General features: G+C 45.3%; 1 protein-coding gene across 5 annotated transcripts in view; it reads left to right on the top strand.

Annotated features, from left to right (window-relative positions):
* The window catches only part of TSPAN7 (tetraspanin 7), a 129,631-nt gene that overhangs the window by 91,442 nt on the left and 14,271 nt on the right, over window positions 1-23,918 (top strand). For 4 of the 5 annotated variants that reach the window (XM_055565003.1, XM_055565006.1, XM_055565002.1 and 1 more), the window contains exons 2-5: window positions 14,069-14,257; window positions 18,465-18,539; window positions 21,326-21,421; window positions 23,329-23,484. In XM_055565003.1, the coding sequence (XP_055420978.1) occupies window positions 14,069-14,257; window positions 18,465-18,539; window positions 21,326-21,421; window positions 23,329-23,484 (516 nt within the window). Of the gene's footprint in view, window positions 1-10,102; window positions 10,171-14,068; window positions 14,258-18,464; window positions 18,540-21,325; window positions 21,422-23,328; window positions 23,485-23,918 lie in introns of those variants that run through there. The other variant, XM_055565007.1, reaches the window with a different exon arrangement.

Genomic DNA, 23,918 nt, shown 5'->3' with positions numbered 1-23,918 from the left:
GTCCCTGCCCCAACCACTAATGCTGAAGAAGCTGAAGTTGAACAGTTCTGTGAAGACCTACAGGATCTTCTAGAACTAACACCGGGAAAAAAAAAAAAAAAAAAAAGAAAAGGTCCACACACACAAACGACTTCTTTAAAAAAAAAAAAAAAAGGGAAGGAAAGGTTGCTTGGAGTCTGGGAAAGTGGTTGCCCTGGTTCCTGTGTTGCTGCAGGTACTGTTCATTCATGTATGAAAATCTAGGGAGGTAATCAGCCAGGAAAAGCACAAGGTTTCCAGGGCACTAGGCAGGCTCAGAATGACTTTTCAGGCAATTCTGCATTTGCTGCTAGCTTCCCATCCGTAGGACTTCCTTGTGTGGAGACAACAGTCTGTTTCCCTCTAACTTTCCCCATTACTGGCTTAAATAGAGACCTTTGAGGACTGGCCTACAAACACAGGCACCAGGTGTAATACAGTTTCCAACAGAAAATGCATTCTGAGTTGCATACAAGTAGTGTATCAGTAATCTGGAATGCAACCCCATTCATCCATTGGAACATGCCCAGTAGGGGGCTTAGGGGAGGGAGGCCCAGGCCCTAAGAAAGGAGAAAGGGAAGACCATTGCTCCCAGGGGCAGTCTGTAAGTTCCATCTCTTCCCATCCCTGCCTTTCCCCATATTTCCTGCATGTTGAACGTTAGAAATTGCCTAAAGAGCTCATGGAAATTGATTCAGAAAGCTGGTTTTCTCATCATGCCCTCTTAAGGTGCACTGGGGCAGTGTAAAGAAAAACAGGCTTCTCTTTCCATCACTCACCCACCTAGAGAGGAGGACCAAGGACTGGGTAATATTGGGCCAAGAGGACCCCTGCTCTAGAAGGTGGCCCACACAGGAGGCAGAGATGGTGATGGTTGGGAAACTGCCTTGAGGTAGGACAGAGATGAATTTAACTCAGGCCTGTACCACTTAGCTTTGTGGCTTTGAGCACATTGCTGAGCCTTTCAGAGCCTCAGTTTTCACAGCCTGCTTTTTATCTGCAAAACAGATGAATAGTAAATGTGACAACCCTATATAGAGAGCACAGGGTGTGTGTGCTCAGTCCTGTCCGACTCTTTGCGACCCCATGGACTGTAGCCCTCCAGGCTCCTTTGTCCATGGGATTTCCCAGGCAAGGTTGCCATCTCCTCCTCCAGGGGATCTTCCACCCAGGGATCAAACCCATGCCTCCTGTGTTTCCTGCATTAGCAGGTAGATTTTCTACCACTGCACCACCTACTCAGCAAATGCCATTCATCACAGGCCTGTACACCCAGTTAAGTGTATTTCTGGACTGTGCCCTTAGTTCATGAAGGACTGATCGCATCTCCCTTCTGGGCTGTAGGGCAGTCAGATACCATACCGCTACCTCAGCTTTACTGATTCTTCAGATTGATCAGTATCTACATACTGTAGGTTTGTATCTGCCGTTTGTGATTATTAACCTATCTGGTTCATTCCCATATACACATCTGTTCCCCCCCCCCCCGCCCCGCCCCGCCTCCTGTTTTTTAAAGTATCAAGCTGTAGCTGGAACAGAACATGTTTCCATTTCTCTAGCTTTTCCTGCTTGAAATGGGAGAAATAATGGACAGCATTTTTTAGATAAATAAATTGGAAACCAGCCTGCGGATTTGAGTTTTTAATTGTGGCAGCCAAATTCTCAGGGTTGAGAATCCAACCTGGCCTCTGTGCCAGGATGCAGGATACTGGCTTGTGAGCTTTTCTTTGTTAAGTGTGGAGAGTTTGGGAGAAAGAAACTTAAGCAGGCCGCTTAAGAGGACGTACAGGGAAGGCAATGGTTGAGGGCCAGGACTGTGAGTACCTATTCTGCCACTTGGCGGTGACCACCTCAGGCTAGTTTCATAGAGTTATTAGGAGGATTGAGCTAGATAAAGCATTAAAGCACTTAGCCTCGTGCCCATGCCCAGCACATAGTAAGCGCTTGTCTCCCCCACCCCCTGCTGTAGTACATTTTTTTTTTTAAAGAGAAATCTTGCTGATATAAGCACTGCTTATTCTCTCAACTCCCAATCATCAATTATAGTCAAGGAGTTACAGGATGCTGGGCTTTGATTTATGTTTCCATTAGTGGTGATGGATTTAGGTGGGACTATGCTTTCTCACTTAGTCCCCCTTGTGGTCAAAAGCAGACATGGATGAAGCAATGTGCTGGATAAGAAGCCAATGGGCCAAAGAGTTGAATTGTATCTCAGGGCAACTGCCCGGGCCTTGTACGAGTCAAGTCCACCACATGGCTTCCTTAGTGCCGACCCATCTCATGGCCTCCAAAGCTCCCCCTTGCTCACCTGCCTGTCATCTTATATTCAATCACTTAACAACTATTTACTGAGCACCTACTATGAGTGGGCATTTGTTTTGGCTCTGGGGCTACATGAATAAAACAGGGCCCAATTCCCAGCCCTCACAGAGCTTGCATTCATTTTGGGGAGACAGATTAAGAAAGTAAATTAAGGGACTTCCTGGAGGTCCGGTGGTTAAGACTCCACACTTCACTGCAGGGGGTGCGGGTTTGACTCCTGATTGGGGAACTAAGATCCCGCATGCCATGCGGTGTGACCAAAAAAAAAAAAAAAAGAGTACATTCAGCAGTGTTCAAAGGAGATAAGTACAGTGGAGAAAAATAAAGCAGGGAAAGGAGGAAATGAGGAATGCTGGAAGGCCAGGGTTCTCGCTTTAAGAGGGCCCACGAGGAGCAGAGACTTGAATGAGAGATCTTGGAAGTCCAGGCAGAGGGAGGAGCAAGTTCAAAGTCTCAGAGGCAGGAACCGGGTCAGGAGTGGTGGGGGTCGCAAAGAAGCTTGTGGAGCTGAAGTGTGGTAAGCACGGGAGAGCCAGTGGAGGTCCTGTCAGAGGAGTATCAAGGGGTGCAGGTCAAGTAGGGCCTTGCAGGCTAGGCTGAGAACATTGGCTTTCGTTCTGAAACCTGGAATGTGTGGAAGAATGTTTTTGTTGTTGAATTTTTAAAAATTTTATTTTTAATTGGAAGGGGAGGAGTTTTGAGTAAAGGACTTCGGTTTGAACAGATCACCCCGACTGGGTTGAAAAGACAGCATGGGGGCAAAGCTGGAGGCAAGGAGAGACAGAAGAGATGGTGGCTTAGCCTAAGTAATACTGCTGGAGATGGCAAAGTGTCTTCTTTGTACTTTTCTGAGATGACTGAGGTTAATTCCCCTCCCCCACAATATTCTGCTCCACTTCTGAAGTTTTCCTGTGTGTCTTTTTAAAAACTATTTATTTATTTGGTTGCCTGTGTCTTCGTTGCGGCATGTGAACTCTTGGTTGCAGCATACAGCACTTAGTTACCTGGCCAGGGATCGAACCCCAGCCCCCTGTGTTGGGAGTGTGGAGTCTTAGTCACTGGACCACCAACGGAAGCCCCCTCTCTGTGTGTCTTATTTGGTGTGTGCAGTGTAGATATTTGATGTTGAAAGTTACTCAAATCACTAATAGAAGTGGGTTTTTTCTTCCCCCATAAATCATCTCAGGAGGAAGTTAGGACCACTAAAAGGACAACACCATCTCATCATTGATGTAAGAATCTTGTTATTGAATACCACACACACATTTCTGCCACAGATGATGTTTTTACTCATTTAATACTAGGTCCTCTGGCATGATGTCTTATCCAATTTCACCTGCAAAGAGGCATGAGTTCCCTCTAACACACCACCACCTCCACCCCCATCAACACTTAGAGCACAGGCTTTCAGGGATTTCTTCACCGACTGACTTCCAGCTTCTTCTGTTTCCTTTTTACCTGTATGTATAAGGCACATGGATAGGTGTAGATGTTTGAAAGATGATGATCCCATATAGAAATTATGCAAATAATGTTTTTACTTTTGGGAAAAAAAAAAAAAAACAACAAAAAAACAAACGGAACTCCCAGGAAGCTAAATCTGCTCAACAACATAATCCCGAGAGAGACGTGTGCTCTTGGGTCACAGATTGGCATTCTGGGTCGTGTTTAAGGAATCATCGTTAGGACTAGTTTAACTGGCTTCATTCTCATGCAGTGACTCCCAAGGCCTTGGGACAGAATGTCTGATTGACCTGTTGTCTGGGAAAATCAGGCGCAGGATGTGGGTGAGGCTTTGATGGAGACAAAGGAGGTAAAGGACCTTTTTTCCTCCCATAAGACTCTTCGAATCTTGATGGACAGACAGTTAACAATACAGGGCAATACAACAAGATACAAGGTAATACAGGACAATACAACAATACAAGATAAATGCGTGGTCAGCACCAATTGTCTGTCAACACACATCAATAATAGACTTGTAGCTTGCCAGGGACTGGGGAGCCTGGTGGGCTGCCGTCTATAGGGTCGCACAGAGTTGGACACGACTGAAGTGACTCAGCAGCAGCAGCAGCAGCTCTTGTTTATACACTTACCCTGATGTGAACTTCTTTTAAAATATCTTTTCTTATTAGCGTGCAATTTGATCCCTATTTTCAGAGCACTGATAAAGGGACGTGGTGTCTCCCCACAGCTCTTCCTTTGCTTGGTCGGCCCTTGCTAAGGAGGCTAAGGTTTGGGACTCCTGCCACTCTCCTGCCTTTCTGTGTGTGAACTGGCTCAGCAGATTTTAAATATGAGTGACATCAACTTGGGGGTTCCATGTGGGAGGCGTGGCATAAAGGGAGTCCCCCCAACATTGAGCTTCTGTCATTTTAGCCACTGCAGCTGGTCCTGATTTCTAAGCACATAAATCTTGTAAGTGCTGACCCCCATTCTTAACAGGCATTCATCTATATGCCATCTATTTAAATATCTGAGTCATCGGCAAAACCAGAGGTGTGAACTACATCCAGACAGTCTTAACCTCTGGTTTGCTCACTTCTTTTCACATGCTTCTGGCGACTGGAAGTCAGAGTAAGATGCTTCCTATTAGTGTAAATAAAAACCCTCAGTTTGTTTTAAACATTTGCAGAAACAGTAATGCTTACCAATAAAAAGCCACGCCAAGAGGCTCAGAAAAAGCTGCCTGATATAATGGAATGTTTCTCAGTGTGCTCATAAACATGGAGGATTTTCTTTTTTATTCTGGGGCCTTTCTTAAGAGATTTGTTTAAGAGGGTGGAGATCTAAAGTCCAGAATCTTTTAGAATAATATCCAGGAAATGTGAAACCAATTCAGGACTGCCATTCTTTATCATTTCCTAATGGGATATACAGAGTCCCTAATAACATGTTTGCAAATTTCCCATGACCCTTTGTTGAATAATGGAAGTAGGTATGAGGTGGAACTTCTTGGGCTGCATTCGAAGGGGGTGAGTTTTTCAGCTAGTAAAAGGCTGTATTTTGATAAAGTGGTCTTTATTATGATTTGAGCAGCAGCAGAGCCCTGATTTTCTGTAATAGGCCTATTTCAGGTGTCTCTAATGTGTTCAGACCCAGTTTTTAATTCAGAAATCACTGTGACCCTATTGATCCATTTCCACTACTTTCTGGGTCTCTAGGACATTAAAGAGAGGGTTCAGTCTCCAGCCAGCCAGCTGCATGAGACAGTCCCCGGCTGGACTCCCCCGGGCTGAGCACAAAGCCCAGCCACACCAGCCCCTGGTAAAAGCTATTGACCAGTGTGGTCTGCTTCCACTTCCTGAGATACACCCCTCCCTCACTGTCACTTCCAGCCTCAGCCCTCACCTGCATCTCGGACTCCCTCCCGAGCTCCAGTCCCACATCCACAGCTGCCTCCTGAACCTGTTACCCGCATGGCTTTTGGTCACCTCAAACGCCACAGAAAACAGGACCTGGACCATATGGTCTTCGGGTTTCCTGTTGATTTTCAAACTCAGTCTTAACAAGTCAGCATTTAAGAGCATCTCAATTCTCTATCTTCCCCTTCACAACTTCCCTAAATCTTTTTAATGATACCACTAACCTCCCTGCCATGGAACGTGTGTCCTCTTCTGTACATATACACATTCACCCATGCACATATAAACGTAAAAGTGACAGGTCAAAAGGGTTGAATTGGCTAATATACTTGCCTAGAAAGAAATTGTTGTTTGGTCACTAAGTCCGTGTGACCCCGTGGACTTAGCCCACCAGGCTCCTAAATAGCACAATGCATATATCTTATTGCTCTTAAGATGACAGTGTCATCTTCATATAAAAAGTAAAGCTTGTTGATATGCTGGTGACCTTACGTATTCTTGGATGTCTGGGTGTAACTACAGTGCATGACCCTCTTTCTCTTTCCCAGCAAGCACTTGTCACCTTGGAAAGCTGGCAGAACAGTCGACTGGCCTTGAATCCAGAAATGAGTTGACCTTCGTGTCCCCACAGCTGATGGTTTGTCAGTCACAGGGAGGAACTAATAAACTTCCTGGTGCTTATTTGCCCAGTGGCACATGTAAAAATGCATTTCAGAGAGAATAGGCATGTCAAGTTTGAAATTCGGACTTGTTGTATCAGAGTGTAGTTGTTGGAGGAAGCCCCGGCAATCAGGTTTTCCCACCTCCTGATCTTACTGAAGGGGGAACTGAGGCCCAGAAAGGTTAGGCAATCTGCCCAAAGTCACACAGCTTGTTAGTGACAAAACTGCCTCTGAAGTGCTAGTATTGTAACCCCAAGTCTAGAGCTCTTGCATTCGCCTGCCTTTTAAATATGTTGAATCTCTTTCTGCTGCTCATCTGATGTGAGTCCTCAAGCCCACTGAAAAACCCCAATAAATCCTGGTCCTTAGGCTATTTGAACATATTAAACATTTACACAAATAACTCATAATAATAGCTTAAGTTGTAAATATGAAAGCTTCACACGGTTACTTCTTCACACTTAAGAAGTAAACTTCCATCAGCTCATGGGTGGAAGCTGCTGGCTTCTCTGTCTTTCTGATTGCTTTATCCATCTTTCTGAAACCAGGTCAGCAAACTGCAAAGACTTGCTCTCCCCCGCCGTCCTCTCAGTGCGCGCGCGCACACACACACACACACACACACACACACACACGTAAGAATGAACTGAAAGCAGGGTTGGTTGGATACGTTTCCTTTTAAACTCTAACTTCCAAGGACCTGGGTTTGCATTATTGATGATGTATATGGAGTTTCTGTGTCAGGCATTTTTTCCTGAGTTACAGAATCATCTGGAATGGGGGGAGAACATTTCCCCATATCTGGGTGTCGTGTAGAATGAATTAACCTATAAACCTCTGGGATAATTGAATTGTGGCTTTCACTTAAAATGGCTACCTAGCTGAGATTTCTGCCCACAGTTTCTTCTGCCTGTTCTTTTCTGTTAGTTTTAGATCCTGTGTTTTCTATCCCATATAGCTTCTTAGGGAAGGCCGCATCTTCTAGATAGCTTGTGCTTCTATAGTGCAATTTTCTGTTCTTTTTCCCCTTAATTTCATAATACATGGCTCATGAGCCTCACCTTCTACATGAGCGTCTTCATATTATCCTAATGATGCCACGAACTCCTATTTAGTATATTGTGTAGTTAAAGAAAAAGAAAATATGTGGGTTTACTCTGTAAAACCCAAACGTAGCACAGCCTTTCAAAGGCACAAGAGGAGTGGCTACAGTTTAATCAGGAGGCCTGTGGTCTTCATGCAGAAAGGGAGTAGGCTCAAGAAAATGCCTCTTGATAAAGAAGATGTGGTATATACATACAATGGAATACTACTCAGCCATAAAAAGAACAAAATAATGCCATTTGTAGCAACATGGATGGACCTAGAGATGGTCATACTGAGTGAAGTAAGTCAGAGGAAAACAAATATATGATATCACTTACATGTGGAATTTTTTTTTTTCTATTGTGTGTATTTTATTTTTGTTGTATTTTTTTTTATTTTAATTGGAGGTTAATTACTTAACAATATGTGTGGAATCTAATAAAAGAGTACAAATGAACTTATCAAAAAAAACAGAAATAGAGTTACAGATGCAGAAAATAAACTTATGGTTACTGGGGGGGGGTAAGGGTAGAGGAGAGAGAAATTGGGAGATCATATACATGTGGGCATATAAATTGGGATTGACTTATACACAATCCTATATATAAAATAGATAATAAGGACCTACTGTATAGCACAGAGAACTCTACTCAATACTCTGTAATGACCTATATAGGAAAAGAAGCTAAAAAAAGAGTAGATATGTAGAAGAGACTCACTTCGTTGTACACCTGAAATTAACACAATATTGTAAATCAACTATGCCCCAATAAAAACTTTAAAAATAAAACAATTTAAAAAAACGCCTCTGGGTGTGTGAAATGGATGGCACTGCTATGTCCCTGTCCACTCTCCGAGGATGAGGATGCTGTGAGGAGACTTCCCAGTGTTTGCAGTGCTGACCTGTCAGAAGCAAGGGGGCTCATTCCTCTCTGCTACCTGTTCCCCCTCTGTATCCACTTCAAGATGAACATAAACCTCAGGAAGTCTCTTCCAGAGCATTTCAGACACCCCTTGGTACAGTGACAAACCCATCTATGGTTTTCTTTTAGTATAATTTTCAAGTAATGTGAATGATCACACCAAACCTTTTCTAGCTCTGATCTGCCTTCTCTGATGCTACCATTACAGTTTACTCAGTCTCCTCACCAAGCCTAAATTAGTAGTAGCAGGAGGTGCTCTGCTCCCCATACATTTTGAGCTGTGTTGCAGGCACGCAGAAAATATTGAGCCACCACGAGATGCTGGGAGTTAAAAAAGACCAAGATTCAGCCTGGCTGCTGCTGGTGGACACCAGGCCTGCCCTCATTGTTTGTGGTCGATGCAGGAGCGTGGAAGGTTAGGTAGGGCCTTCGCCAGGCTGTTCAGCGTGGTTTCGGCTCTAATCTGTCCCCTCCTTGGCTGCGCTATTGGCTTCTTACAAATTGATTCTTCTGAGAAGGAAGCAAAACTTCCATGAGAAAGCCAAGTCAGTGACATGCTGCTTGATTTCAGAATTTAACGTCTCTTAAGAGCTGAGACTCAAAATTGCATTGGTGAGCTTTGAACCCACTTATTCACTGCAGCCCAGTGCATAAGAGAGAGGTCAAGAGAACCTGTTCTTTACTTTGCACTCTGTGGGTGCTCATCAAGGCACATGTAGGGGTGAGTGTTGCTGTGTGTGTTAGCAGGATCCAAGGAAAGAACATCCTGGGACTTCCCTGGTGGTGCAGTGGTTAAGATGCCACACTTCCAATGCAGAGGGCGCAGGTTCAATCCTTGGTCGGGGAACTAAGATCCCACATGCCCTGTGGTATGGTCAAAAAAAAAAAAAAAAAGGAAAGAAAATCCTATAGTATGTTTCTTTTTCTTGCTAAGAAGCATTATTATAGTAGGAAAGATGTAAGTAAGTGCTCGTTTGCTGTATTTTATGGGGCTTCCCAGGTGGTGCAATGGTAAAGAATCCACCTGCCAATGCAGGAGACACAAGTTTGATCCCTGAATCAGGAAGATCCCATGAAGAAGGAAATGGCAGCCCACTCCAGTATTCTTGCCTGGGAAATCCCATGGACAGAGGCACCTAACAGGCTACAGTCCAAGGGGCCGCAAAGAGTCGGACATGACTGAACACACACACACACACACACACACTCACTCACTCACTCTCTCTCTCTCTCCCCCCCTCCCCCCCTCACATGCACATTGCCTCTTTAGCCCTTTGCTTGTGTTTTTTTCCCTTCAACTACCTGCCAGTTTCTTCCAAGGCTCATCCCAAGTCCACCACCACTATTTCTAGCAAATACAGTTTTACTCACTCCAGGGTCCATTTCGACCTAACCCCTTTCCTCCCTTGTCTGCTGCTGCTTTTCTTCTTTCTTCTTAACACTGTTGTGTTTGTTTGTGCCCAGTGGCAGTCTTTAAGAGGTACACTTGGAGGTCTGCAAAAATAGTCCTTTTGCCAAAAAATTAAAAAGAGGATTATTTGTATAATTTACGTTATATGACCATTCTAACAAGTTGATATTATATGAGGAGACATTTTATACTCAAAGCAATGGCTGCATTTGCAGAAATTATTTTTTGAAAGAAAAGGAATAAAAATGTTAATACTGTTTGCCTTAAAATCCGGATTTGTGTTAACTTTGACATACTGCATATAATCTTTGTTAGGTTGTTAAATGAACTTCATGAAATCACTGGCCATAGAAGTAAAAGATAATATCAAACTCTCATACTTGGTGAGTAGTATACACTTGTATTAAAGCCATCATGTTCCAATAATAACTGGCAATAATAATATATAGAATGCAGCTACTCAGTGTATGTATGAAGGGTAACTAAATCTTTGGGGGCAATCATATGAAATCACAGGTGTCTGGATGAGACGTATTCAGTCTAAACAATGCCTAATTTAATGGGATTTTTTGTTTTTTTTCATTACACTTACATTATTAATATTTACATCTTTAGGCAGTTAATGCCAAAGAGGGAATTAGGGGAGAAAGATTCTCTTTAGTTTCATTTCAAGTTACCTCTCAGTATTTACTTGATGGAAAAGTTTTGTAACTGTTTGGCATGTGAAAGACTCTTTTATAAAATAGAGGTCTAAGACCCAGAAAAATGAAATGTTTGTCAATGAATATTAAGCATTTATTCTGAGCCTGGCACTGTGCTAAGCGTTGAGTAATAAAAGATGGCACTGTCCTTACTACCTACTGTTCACTGCGATCTTACCCCTAAGGAGTAGAGTTGAATCTTCTATTTTGATTCTAGTGGACGAAAAGCATTCTGTTTCCCTTTGGATTAGAGTGGCAGAAAAGGTGTTCAAGGGAGGTACTTTCTTTAGCAACCACCAGGTGTCAGTAGAGGACTTGGAACTCTTGGCAACAAATGTGTTCTTGGTTTTCCTAACTCACTAAGGCCATCCCTCTTTTTTTTTTTTTTTTTTTTACCGTCTAAAGATTTTTGTCAATTGTAAATTTTTTTTTAATTTTATTTTATTTTTAAACTTTACATAACTGTATTAGTTTTGCCAAATATCAAAATGAATCCGCCACAGGTATACATGTGTTCCCCATCCTGAACCCTCCTCCCTCCTCCCTCCCCATTCCATCCCTCTGGGTCGTCCCAGTGCACCAGCCCCAAGCATCCAGTATCGTGCGTCGAACCTGGACTGGCAACTCATTTCATACATGATATTTTACATGTTTCAATGCCATTCTCCCAAATCTTCCCACCCTCTCCCTCTCCCACAGAGTCCATAAGACTGTTCTATACATCAGTGTCTCTTTTGCTGTCTCGTACACAGGGTTATTGTTACCATCTTTCTAAATTCCATATATATGCGTTAGTATACTGTATTGGTGTTTTTCTTTCTGGCTTACTTCACTCTGTATAATAGGCTCCAGTTTCCTCCACCTCATTAGAACTGATTCAAATGTATTCTTTTTAATGGCTGAATAATACTCCATTGTGTATATGTACCACAGCTTTCTTATCCATTCATCTGCTGATGGACATCTAGGTTGCTTCCATGTCCTGGCTATATAAACAGTGCTGCGATGAACATTGGGGTACTCGTGTCTCTTTCCCTTCTGGTTTCCTCAGTGTGTATGCCCAGCAGTGGGATTGCTGGATCATAAGGCATGTCTATTTCCAGTTTTTTAAGGAATCTCCACACTGTTCTCCATAGTGGCTGTACAAGTTTGCATTCCCACCAACAGTGCAAGAGGGTTCCCTTTTCTCCACACCCTCTCCAGCATTTATTACTTGTAGACTTTTGGATCGCAGCCATTCTGACTGGTGTGAAATGGTACCTCATAGTGGTTTTGATTTGCATTTCTCTGATAATGAGTGATGTCGAGCATCTTTTCATGTGTTTGTTAGCCATCTGTATGTCTTCTTTGGAGAAATGGCCATCCCTCTTTTGACTTTTCAAAGGCGGTAGACCTCCGTTGGGCCACTTTCTCCCAAATATTAGTTCAAACTCTTTCTCCTCAAAGTTGTATCACATTCCTTCACCTTATAAAATTAGCACAAATTCCTTGACCTTTTTCTACTTTAAAGATTTTATGTCTGTCTTTCATGGTGATGGTTCTCCAAAGTAGGGGTAGGGGAGATTCACCAAGCTCCTGTTATTTCCGCTGATCCCATTCCCCAAACTGCTGGAGCCCCCTGTTAGCTGATATGGCGAAAGGTGGAGGGTCTGTTCTTTTTCCTGCACAGAGAAACAATCTGATGGTGGAGCTTGATGGCTCTAAACTACAGAAGGAAGTGTCAAGAGAGAAAGTCCTGGAGATCCACTGGTCTAGATATTTGATTCCTCGTGTAGCCTGTGTTCACTTACAGACGTTAAGGAACGGTATGTTAATTGACAGGGGAAACCTTGGAGAGGCTGGTATTGATTTGTTTCATACAGATTTTCTTCAGTTTCTTATCTTGCCTCCTCACTCTATATTTATCTGTTTGTCTATCTATCTGCCTATCTGTGCTCGCTTGCCTGCTAAGTCATTTCAGTCATGTCCGACTCTTTGCGACCCCATGGACTGTAGCCCATCAGGCTCCTCTGTCCATGGGATTCTCCAGGCAAGAATACTGGAGTGGGTTGCCATTTCCTTCTCCAGGGGATCTTCCTGACCTGGGGATTGAACCCAGGTCTCCTGCATTGCAGGCAGATTTCTCTATCCGACTTACTTCACTCCATATAATCATCTCGACTTCCATCCATTAGTTCATTCTTTTTATTATTTTCCTCCTCACTTGACAAGTGGTAATAGATTTAGTAAAGTGAAGAATCTGTATGTTTCCATGCCCTCCTTCAGTCCCAACCCAGGGATTGAAGCCGCATCTCCTGGGGAGCACTTGGTGTGGGGCATCAGGGGATAGGGTGGGAGAAGGTGCAGAAGTGCTACCTTGGACACTCAGGCCTCTTTTCAAGCCTTATAAGATGTCAGAAGTGGTGGCAGTTGGAGGGTTGTCAGTTCAAATGAGCTGTTCAACTGTTGGTAAATTGAGGGAGAGATGGACTGGGAAGCTGGAGACACAAAGTCAGCAGCTGGCTTCAGTAGCTAAGGCTGCCAGGGTGCGTGACCTGCAGGGGTTGGAGAGTCAGACATGGTGTACAGCCCCAAGTCTGTGCCCTGAAGTAAGGGCCCGACTGATGGACGGTTCTGTGGTTTAGTACACTGTGGGGATTTCCTTCGGGCCAATCAGAACAGTTTGACAAATCATGTTATAGCTAACTCCAGTAACTATTCAGATTCTTCTGTTGTTTTATAGTGAATGAAGTATCACAAATAAGGCAGCACATCAATAGGGATTAAAAAATACTTTCAGTATTTTGCTTCTGTAGAGATTTTTGTCATGATAGTCAAAGAAGGTCACCTTGTTCTTGAAAACATCATGCAGGATATCCTTAAAATATTCCATAAACACATGTGCCAAAGAGGTCAGCTGATGTTCTTACTGCAGTCCTGCCAGCTCTGTGTCGGGCAGCAGCTCTCAGACCAGACCTGGGAAGGTGCTCAGACCTGTATTAGGATGTACTTTTAAACACATCATTGACCTGACCAAGAGATTTTTACAGAAGATAACACCTGTGGCATCAATAATGTGTTGTTGTTTTTCAGTCGCTCAGTTGTGTCCAACTCTTTGCAACCCCATGTACTGTAGTCCTCCAGGCTCCTCTTTTCTTAGGATTTCTCAGGCAAGAATACTGGAGTGGGTTGCCATTCCCTCCTCCAGGGGATCTTCCCAACCCAGGGATCGAACGCACACCACCTGCACTGGCAAGAGGATTCTTTACCACTGAGTTACCAGGGAAGTCCAATAGTGTGTTAAGCAGCTTTTTTTTTTTTTAAGTTCTTAAATGTTGGCTTGACTTCCAGTTAACATGGTACCTGCCTATGGGATTGTATAAGGAACAGATCTAATTGTCCACAATCAAAGTGTCTTTCCTGTATAATGGCTTTGGCTCATGGGCTCTGGCCTTTCCCAGTGCTTCAGGGACTCCTACAGCAAGTGTCTGCTTGTTCCCCGGAAACTGGAGTCGGCAGATTCTGGCCACGTTGCTTGGTGTCGATTCTCGTGTCTCTCAGCAGCAGTCTTACTGTCCCTTCTCCCTCCTGCCCTTTTCAGATCACCGGGGTGATCCTGCTGGCCGTTGGAGTCTGGGGCAAACTTACTCTGGGCACCTACATCTCCCTTATCGCCGAGAACTCCACAAATGCTCCCTATGTGCTCATCGGCACTGGCACCACCATCGTCGTGTTTGGCCTGTTTGGATGCTTTGCCACATGCCGTGGTAGCCCATGGATGCTGAAACTGGTGAGTAGGTCACAATGGAATACTGCTTTCGGATTCTGTTTTGTAAAAATGCAAATCACGTGAAAGCGAAGTGGCCCTTCTTGAAGCCACAGATGAGACCTTGATATTCATTGACTCTAATTTTAGTTCAGACTCTTACCTAACCTACCCTTTAGTCCCCTAGAGGGACAGACAAGCCCAGACACAGCCTGGCACAAAAAATCCAGTCCTGGTCCCTCGAGGTAGATGATGACAAAGCAGTGGCCAGCAGTTCCAATAAGCCCTTTATAGCCATTTATAGCAAGATGCCCTGTTCTAGTTTTGAATTCAGTCTTAGAAATCTCTTGAAGCATGTGATATGCAGCCTTGGTGGGTGAGGCAGTATCTTGAACATAAGCATCCTTTCATGCCCAAGTTCCCAGTGGAGAAATACTTTTCTGCCTCCTTGAGCTTGGCCGTGCTTGAATGCACGGGCATGCTTTCCTCTACATCTGCATCCCCTGGCTCCATGTGGTGGGAGCTGAACTAAGCCAGAGCTTCCCCACTCAATAGAGGGTTGATATGGGACCAAGTATTGGCTACCTGGACCTGGTAATAGGACAAAAACAGCAGTGATGTTTCCCAAAGAGTAAGGCAGGCTGTTGAAGATGGTTACTGCAAGTCTCAACTTTTTGGTAGACCAGTTGCCTAATTCTCTACTCTCTTACCCATTAATGTGGAAGATTTTCATAGATAAAAGTGATTTCCTGGTGGCTCCAATGGTGAAGAGTCTGCCTGCAATGTAGGAGACCCAGGTTCAGTCCCTGGATTGGGAAGATCCCCTGGAGGAGGGCATGGCAACCCACTCCAGTATTCTTGCCTGGAAAATCCCATGGACAGAGGAGCCTGGTGGGCTACAGTCCATGGGATTGCAGAGTTGGACACATCTGAGTGACTAACACTTTCAATACTTTTCATAGATAAAAGGCCGCAAGGGGCTCTCCTCAAAAGACAACTTTATTTAAAAGGATTTCTCTCAGACTTCTTGTTCTCTGAAAGGGGAGAGTGGAGATTCCATGAGTGCTGTGTCGCCTGCCCTTTCTTGTTTAGCCCTAGATTGTAGTAACCCATAATACCGTCTAGTGACAGATATGGGTGTGAAGATGATTCACTCCAAAGGACCCATCTTCCCGGTCTCTTTGTTGACAGCCTCATGGAGCTCGTGCTTGATTTGGCCACTTTCTGCCCTGCAGACCATGTGGGAAGCTGATACCCTGGCCACCACTGATCCTCCAGGTTGGTGGAAAAGCCGTAGTGAGACCATACTGAGGCACTTCTGCTGCTGTCGCCTCCACTAGGACCCTGAGTCAGCCTTCACTTCTTACAGGCACTAGTGTTTCCTTTGGTCTAGGGTTGGTAGTCTTCAACTTTGATCCATGTCTAAGTCACCTGGGCAGCTCTGCCAGGGACCCACCCCCAGCCAATGGAACCAGAATCTATGGTAGTGAGGGTCTGGCTGCATATTTTCTGAAAGCTCTCCAGGGGGCGCTATTGCACAGCCAGGGCTGAGACCCTCTTCCTGGGTACAGTGATTAGCAAGGAGAGAATTAACTCCAGAGGCAGAGACCTCTGCAAATCCACCTGTCCAGACAAGAAGGGAAGAGACTTGGAGACCTTGACAGGCCCTGACAGTAACTGGCTTAAGTCTTGACGGCAAAGATGTAACCTCTTTGGGCCTCTGTCCCCATTTATGAAAGAACACTGTGGGACTAAATCACCAAGGTTTCTTCCAGCCTAAAGACTATGACCAAAGCAGAAGAGGGCATGCAACAATGGAACAGTCATCTCTGGCCTCTTCTGAAGGTGGTTTCACACCACTTTTCCATTTTCTCCTAACACTTGTGAGCTTACTGACAAGCAAGCCTTTTGGGGAATCGAGAAGTTTGGGGCTGGGGGTTGGTTGGTTCCTGTTCCCTGCTTAGTGTTGTCCTGTGGGCGTACTGCGTTTTATTTATTCCTCTCCACCACCATGAAGTGCAGGTTGTATTTTCATATTATGTGATAAAGACTTGGAGGTGTGTGTGAACCTTGTGCAGATTCACACAACTCATGTGCACAGACCTGGGTTTGGAACCCAGAGAAGCTTCTTTCCAAAGCCAGGACTGTTTGTACTGCAGTATTTTCATTTGGAGAAAACTTGAACCCTACCACCTGAATGTAATGCAGGCTCTCCCCAGTAGGCCTTCTGAAGGAGCAACAGCTCTTCTCTGGAAGCTTCCAGAAGCAGAGAACCTCCCAGGGACGCGAAACTGCTGATCTAGCTGAGCAGAGCAGAAGTCACTTGATTAACTGTCTCTCTAGAATTTTACAGTCCTCATTTAACCTCATTAATTGCAAAACAACTAAAAATAACTGTTTTCACTTTATGGAGGCTCAGAGCGGTGGCCTGTTGCCTAACAGTTACTCTACAACATGGCCAGGACTCAAATCCAGGAGGATTTCTGACCACAGAGTCAAAAGTTCTTCCTCCCACCTGCCTCCTAACAATTACTGTCTCACAGTACTGTCTCGTGGAGTCTAGGCCTGGGGTGAGACTCTCCCTAGAGTAAAGGGTGTTTCTAATTGCGCATTGTACCAAGTTGAGAGAGGAAGTTGTATACATGGAGCCTTCATTTCATTACTATGTGTTTGGTAGTGCCTGTGCTTTCAATGTGCAGAGAGACTAACTGGCATTTTAAGGCTGTATTTCCTCCTTTGAATATAGATGCCCCTAGCAGAGAAAAATAATTTATGATCCTGTGCACAGATGTGTATTTTACAAGTAAGCAATATGGCCATGTGCAGGGTACCCAAATTCCAGGGCATCACCAAGGACCATTCCCAACATTCAGGACTGGTGTATTTCATTTCAGGATGAGAAGAAGCAGATTGTAAGACATATGCCTCGTAGGAAAGGAATCAATTCTCTTTCCTTTTATCTGCTTTTCAAAGTCACAAAAATGGAAAGCCTTAATGTCTCATAAGTACCGTGTAATATCCCTGAACTTGGGCACACATGCTCACGTGTGCGCACACACACACACACACAGACACACACACATACACACAATTGCCTTGGAAAGTACAAGAAGCATGAAATGTATAAGAAGCAGTGAGGGTTTTCAATGCTTGCAAACATTATTTGTCAGTAGCGTAGCCGATTTGCTTTTCAAAAGGCTATCGAGTCCGCAGAACACAGAGGTAAGAGGCCCATCGCTGCAGGGGCTGCATTCAGGCCGGAGCAAGGAGGTATGTCATGTCGCCTGTGCATATTCTGGCTCTTCTGACAAAGGAAGGGGGTTTGAAGCCACTTCATAGGAGATGTGCATAAGGAAATGGGAGGGGATGCCCGAAGGGAGAGAAGCAGCTGGGTCCATCCATGACTGGGTTCTCACACAAAGGGCTGTAGCATAGAAGAGAAGTTGGGCTGGTTCTGGTGTCTCCTAAAGGCAGATCCGACTCAAACCAGTGGAAGTTACAAGGAGGCCCACTGTGGCCAAGGGGAAGAAGGCTTTCTAGCAATCGAAACAGTTTAAAACCTGAATGAGCTGCCAGCAATGGGCAGGTGGTGGGAGTGTTCTCAACTTGCGGACTCCAAGTGACCTTGATGAAGAAAGTGGTATAAAGGGCTCACGCCCCCCCTCCCCCAGCACACTCTACCTCGAGGAGCCTAACATGAAGAATAGCAGATGAGAAAAGTGAAAGTGTTCGTCACTCAGTCATGTCTGACTCTATATGACCCCATTCACTGTAGCCCGCCAGGCTCCTCTGTCCATGGGATTCTCCAGGCAAGAAGACTGGAGTAGGTTGCCATTTCCTTCTCCGGGGAATCTTCCTGAACCCAGGGATTGAACCCAAGTCTCCTGCATTGCAGGCGGATTCTTTGCTATCTGAGCCACAGTAATGGATACTTAGTTGTAAAAAGCCCTTCCAGATTTCTCCTGCTGGAGCCAACCTGAGAGGCCTGATGTTAGTCCCTGGATGCACTGTCCTCGGCCCATGTGCCCCCAAATGCTTATATGTATTGAATAGACGCAAGCTAACATGGAGGGTCATGTGGGGACATCTGGAGAATGGGATTTTCCCACTTTTCCACCTAGGGAATAGAACAACTTGTCTAATTGCCTCTGACAAGAAGGAACTTAGTCCAAAGAGGGAGTGTCCTCCCTCCCCCTATGTCTGACGGTGTCCATGTCCACTTGCCTTGCAGTACGCCATGTTTCTGTCCCTGGTGTTTCTGGCTGAGCTCGTGGCTGGCATTTCAGGGTTCGTGTTTCGTCATGAGGTGAGTATACACCAAGTGGAGAACTCAGTTCAAGGGTCTCTGGGGGGAGACTTTTGAAACCTCTTGGAATGTGTAAAGGGTACAGAGAGGCTAGCTGGCATCTCCAGTGATATTTGCTAGTTTCCAAATGCCACCTACTGTGAGCTGAAGTGCCCAGAAAATTCTACATGCAGGAATTTTGCCAAATCTGAAACCTTACTTGTTGACCCTCACTGTTTCTTTATTTAGCTGCGACATAAAAGGATTCTCTGACTTGTTTTAAAACAGTGACCTTCCATATAGGTTAAATACCTTAAAAGCCTCTTCAGCGAGGCACAAGTGTGTGTCTGTATATCAGGATTTCTCAGAGGGCAAAGGCAAACCAGATGAGTCGTTTGCCAAAGACAAAGTGCTCCATTTCTCCAAAGCAGCCTGTGCTCTCCTGTCTGCTCCCCAGAATCCCTGTGTGGTGCCCCCTGCCCACCAGGGTAAAATCTACACCCCAGTGGTGAGGAGCCCTGTGGCTTTGCTTGGTGGTGTGGAGAAAAGGAGAGAAGACAGTCATGATTGAAAACCCCTACAGCTGCACTTTGTTTTCCATTTACATGTAAAATTTGAGACTTCTACAGCTGGTGGAAAATCATTTTGAATCCTGTTTTGTGATCATAACTGCTCGTTTCAAGGATACTGCCAGCTGTCCTGTGTCACGTGTGGCTATCTTTCCACGTACCATTGTTGAGGCTGCTGTAGACAATGTAGAGATGCTAATGCAGAGATGGGATGCTCTCATACGATCTGTAGCCACTGCAGTATCGCTTTTCAGATGTATATACTGATGAGAGGTCAGAAAGTGTATATGCTACAATAAATTCTGGTTCTAACCCCCCTCCCCAAATTCATTATTGTCCCTTCTAAACCAGCGGTCCCCATCATGTTTGGCACCGAGGACCGATTTTTTGGAAGACAATTCTTCCATGGACCGAGGGTAAGGGGGTGGTTTCAGGATGATTCAAGCACCTGACACCTATTGTGCAGTTTATTTCTCATCTCATGCTGCCACTGATCTGACCGGAGGCACTGGTCTGCAGCCCAGAGGTTGGGGACCCCTGCTGTAGATAACAGTAAAGATAGAAGCAGCTATACCTGTGTTAGGATGGAAAGAAATAGCAAGAGGGAGGTGAGAAAGACCGCGAGGTGGCATGTTACTGGGGCTTGTGAAGTCTGGCATCAGCTGCTCGCAGGCCCTGCCTTTGTGCTTGGCCGAGTGTGGTGAGCCTTCTTTAGGCACTGTCTGTGCCTTTCCCCTACAGCCCTGCTTTTGCCTTTACCAGATATGGCCTCTCAGATGCCAAGGCAGACTTCTAGAACCGTTCCAGGTGGGCGCTGCATCCAAAGTTAGACCACCCCCACCCAATTCTTATTCTCAGCTGAAGTAAAACCTGATGAAGTCACAGCCTTGACAGCCCAAGAGGTGCCCCCAGTGCCCGTGTGAATGCCAGGCCCAGCTCCCTCCCATGTGCTGTTGGGACTGGGTTCCATGTAGGGCTTTACCCCTTATGGTTCCTGATGTGTAGGACCTGAACCTCCTCAGCTGCCTAGACTCTTTTCACTGAAGGAAAAAAAAAAAAAACAGTGGAAAGGGGTGGCTGGGGGTTGCAACACCACTCTTTGGCCACCAGTAGTGGGCTTCAGTTTGGCAAACACATATAATGAATGTGAAATACACATGATGAACGCATAGGCAAACACATATGATGAGAATAGGTCGCAACCTGGCAGTGTTGACTGCGAAGGGTATAGTAAAGGAAATACAATGAGCAGGCAGGGCAGCAGTGGGTGGTTTCTTCATCAGGAGTCCTCAAAATGGCCCAGGCTCAAGCCTGTGTAGACATGCCCTTGCCTAAGAGACAATGCGCATGCAATAAAACAAGAGGACACAGCTGGATGTGGTGACCTCCTTGACTTAGGAACTCCCTGTGGAGTTTTTTATCTCTTGTAACTGTCCCACGGGCATAGTGTCCAGTATTTCAGCAAGGAACATGCCTTGTTAGAAGAGTCTCCGTGTTTAGCCCTAAACTTCCTGCCAGGTAATAATTGTCCTTTGCTCTCCTCCAGGCCTGAGTCATTTCACCAATCAGGGGGCAGTTTTTTACCATAAGCAGGGTTGCTTGGTAACACACTCTGATGCTCCGCCTTCAGTAGGTTTCCAGGGAAACAGAACATGAAAGTTAACCCAAGGTCAAATGTGTTCACAGAGGAGAAAGGGTTTGGTTAACCATTTATTAACAAGTAAAGTCCATGTCCTTTAGCCTTTATTTTTTATTTCAGTAAAGACAGGTAAGCAGAAGCTGGTTTTGCCTCACTCCTGTATGGTAGACCAGGGGTCTGATTTGAGTCAAAACATCAGTCTCTGCCTCCCCTTAACCCCTGTCCCACCAATGGCTTGTTCTTTGTCATTCTTCTGAGAAAGGGCAGAAAAAGTCTTAGAAAGAAGGATAGTCATTAACCAATTCAAAGAAAATAACTAAAAAACCATCAGAGCCCTTCTGAATCTGACCACTTTCAGTGGCTCATTTAACTAGGCAGGGTTCCTCTGAATTGGGGGTAATGGAAACAATTTGTTTAAACTCCTGAGCTAATAAACCTCTTGGTGAATTTTCTGAGCTCTTCTGTCTCAGAAAACAGGGCATCCCCTCCCTGGCCTACATTTATTCAGAAGAGGCTATTTTGGGGGTGTAAGTTGGTATAAATCTGTGTCCACCTGGGCCGTAGTAGACTGGAACCCCATCCCTCATTGTCTTCCTTAGATCAAGGACACCTTCCTGAGGACTTACACAGACGCCATGCAGAATTACAATGGCAACGACGAGAGGAGCCGGGCAGTGGACCACGTGCAGCTCAGCGTAAGTTCCAGCTAGGAGGTGGGGCTTGCAACTGCCTGCGAGGTTGGGGGACTTGTGGGCTGCCGGTGACAGGTGACACTGGACCAGCAGTGTTTGCGGTTGATCCCCACTCCCCACCTCTTGGTTCACTTCCCTTTCCAAGAGTGGACATACAGTACTTGTTCAGCGTCCAGTAATCCAGGTAATTAGTGTCAAGGAGCACTCCTGTCTGGTTTGCTTTTCATGCATAAGGATGTGAGCATCCCAAGGACAGCAGAGCTAGTTTGCCCTTAAAATTGCTATATGTAAAATAGATAACCAATGGGAATTTGCTGTATGACTCAGGGAACTCAAACAGGGGGTCTGAAGTAACCTAGAGGGTGTGATAAGATGGGACGTGGGAGGGACGTTCAAGAGGGAGGGGACATATGTAAACCTATGGCTGATTCAAGTTGATGTTTAGCAGAAACCAATACAATTCTGTAAAGCAATTGTTGTTCAGTCGCTCAGTTGTGTCCGACTCTTTGCGACCCCATGGACTGCAGCACGCCAAGCATCCCTGTCCATCACCAACTCCCAGAGCCTGTCCAAACTCATGTCCATTGAGTCAGTAATGCCATCCAAACATCTTATCCTCTCTCATCCCTTCTCCTCCTGCCCTCAGTCTTTCCTAGCATCAGGGTCGTTTCTAATCAGTCAGCTCTTCACATCAGGTGGCCAAAGTATTGGCGCTTCAGCATCAGTAAAGCAATTATCCTTCAATTAAAAAATAAATTAAAAAAAAAACAAACATCTTAAGCCTTGGAAAGGAGGTAGGCAGTGAGTGTAGGACAACCTTACTTTGAGTTGCCTCCCTAAGACCAGCCTTCTGGAAATGGTGTCTTGAGGCTGGGCAGAGAATTCAGTTGAGCTGCATTCGTGGGCTTGAGGGCTACAGTGGGCATGGGGGTGGGGAGATCTCAGAGAAACTGGGGATCTTGCACGCATGTGAATGGTTTAGGCTGCATGGTGATCTTTACAGAGGATACGAGGAAAGTAGGTGTTTCTTATCTGGAAACAAACCTGGCTTGTTTCAAGCCTGACTGCCCATCAGGATCACCTAGAGACATTCTTATTTTTTATGTTTCTGGTTATTTATTTTGGTAGGATTTCAAATCTACCCAGAAAAATTGCAAGGATAGTACAAGCAGCTGAACACCTTTTCCCCAGATTCACCAACTGATGATATGTTTTGCCCCGTGTGCTTCCCTATCTTCTGTGTCAGCAGTTGGCACATCTTTGCTGTAAAGGGTCAAGCAAGAATTATTTTAGGCTTTGAAAGCCATGCAGCCCATCACAGTCACTCAGTTCTGCTTTTGGAGCACAAAAGCCTCCCCAGACAACATGTAACACATAGGCACGTCTGTGTCCCAGTAAAACTTGATTTACAATACCAGGTGGCTGGGGGGCTGTGGTTTACCCACACCAGCTCTCTTCCTCCATGTGCGTCTTTTTCTGCTCTAAACCACTTATGTACCTGTTAGTGCAGATCCTGGGTAGAGCTTTGTAAAAGATTTTTGTCTCAGCTCCCCATCAACCATCTCAATTCAGTTGATCTCTATATCAGTCTCTTTAGCAGCACCCAGTCACACGCTAGCTCATTTTGGTGCTTAGCCAGGCCAGAGAGCAGCTCTTTGGCTTTGTGGAGATGCTAAGGAAACCAACACGACATATCATCTAGAACTCACTTCCTTTGCTGAGTTCACACGGGCTGGTCAGTAAGTAGAATTGTTAGCAGTGCCTCAGCACATCTTGGCTCACCAAAGCTGTGCCTGTCACCTTAGGGCCTGGGCCCATGTTTTTCTTTTAAAAGCTGCAAGGCGCTAAGTGCGGAGACCACAGTGCCTTTGATGTGCCACCCTTAATTCTTTCCCTTTCCCTGTTAACAGCTGAGCTGCTGTGGCGTGCAGAACTATACCAACTGGAGCACCAGCCCCTACTTCCTGGAGCACGGCGTCCCCTCGAGCTGCTGCATGAATGACACCTATTGCAACCCCCAGGATCTGCACAACCTGACTGTTGCCGCCACTAAAGTGAACCAGAAGGTACTCGCTCCCTCTCGACCACTTGGAACTCAGTGGTGAATATCTGCAGAGGGCTTTTTTGTCTCTGTGAAATGATGACAAATAGGTTAGAAATGGTCATCTTGGAGAGAGTCAAGAATCTTCCTCTGTGGTTCTTTCTGGGCAGGGAGAGGCCCTGGGCGCCCCATTTCTGAAGGAGAAAGCTGTGCCTCCGCTTGCCTTGCATTCCTGTCCCTCAGCGAGACTCTCCGAGGCATAGTTAGGAAGGGTTTGCAAGTGGTTCCTGTTAACCCTGATGCTGATGTCAGGGAACACTGCCTTTCTTCTTTTTGGGTGTCTGTCTTCTGCTTAATATACCTTCAAAACATGAAATTGTTCCCAGCTGGGTGCCAGTCCTCAGCGGAAAGAGGGAGTCGAGTTGACAGACAGCATGTGGTTCTGCAAGGAGGTGGGGG

Source organism: Bubalus kerabau, chromosome X (assembly GCF_029407905.1).
Source record: "Bubalus kerabau isolate K-KA32 ecotype Philippines breed swamp buffalo chromosome X, PCC_UOA_SB_1v2, whole genome shotgun sequence".
Lineage (NCBI taxonomy): Eukaryota > Metazoa > Chordata > Mammalia > Artiodactyla > Bovidae > Bubalus > Bubalus kerabau.
The sequence above is the reverse complement of the archived record's forward strand: the minus strand, read 5'-3'. Positions and strand labels throughout refer to the sequence as shown.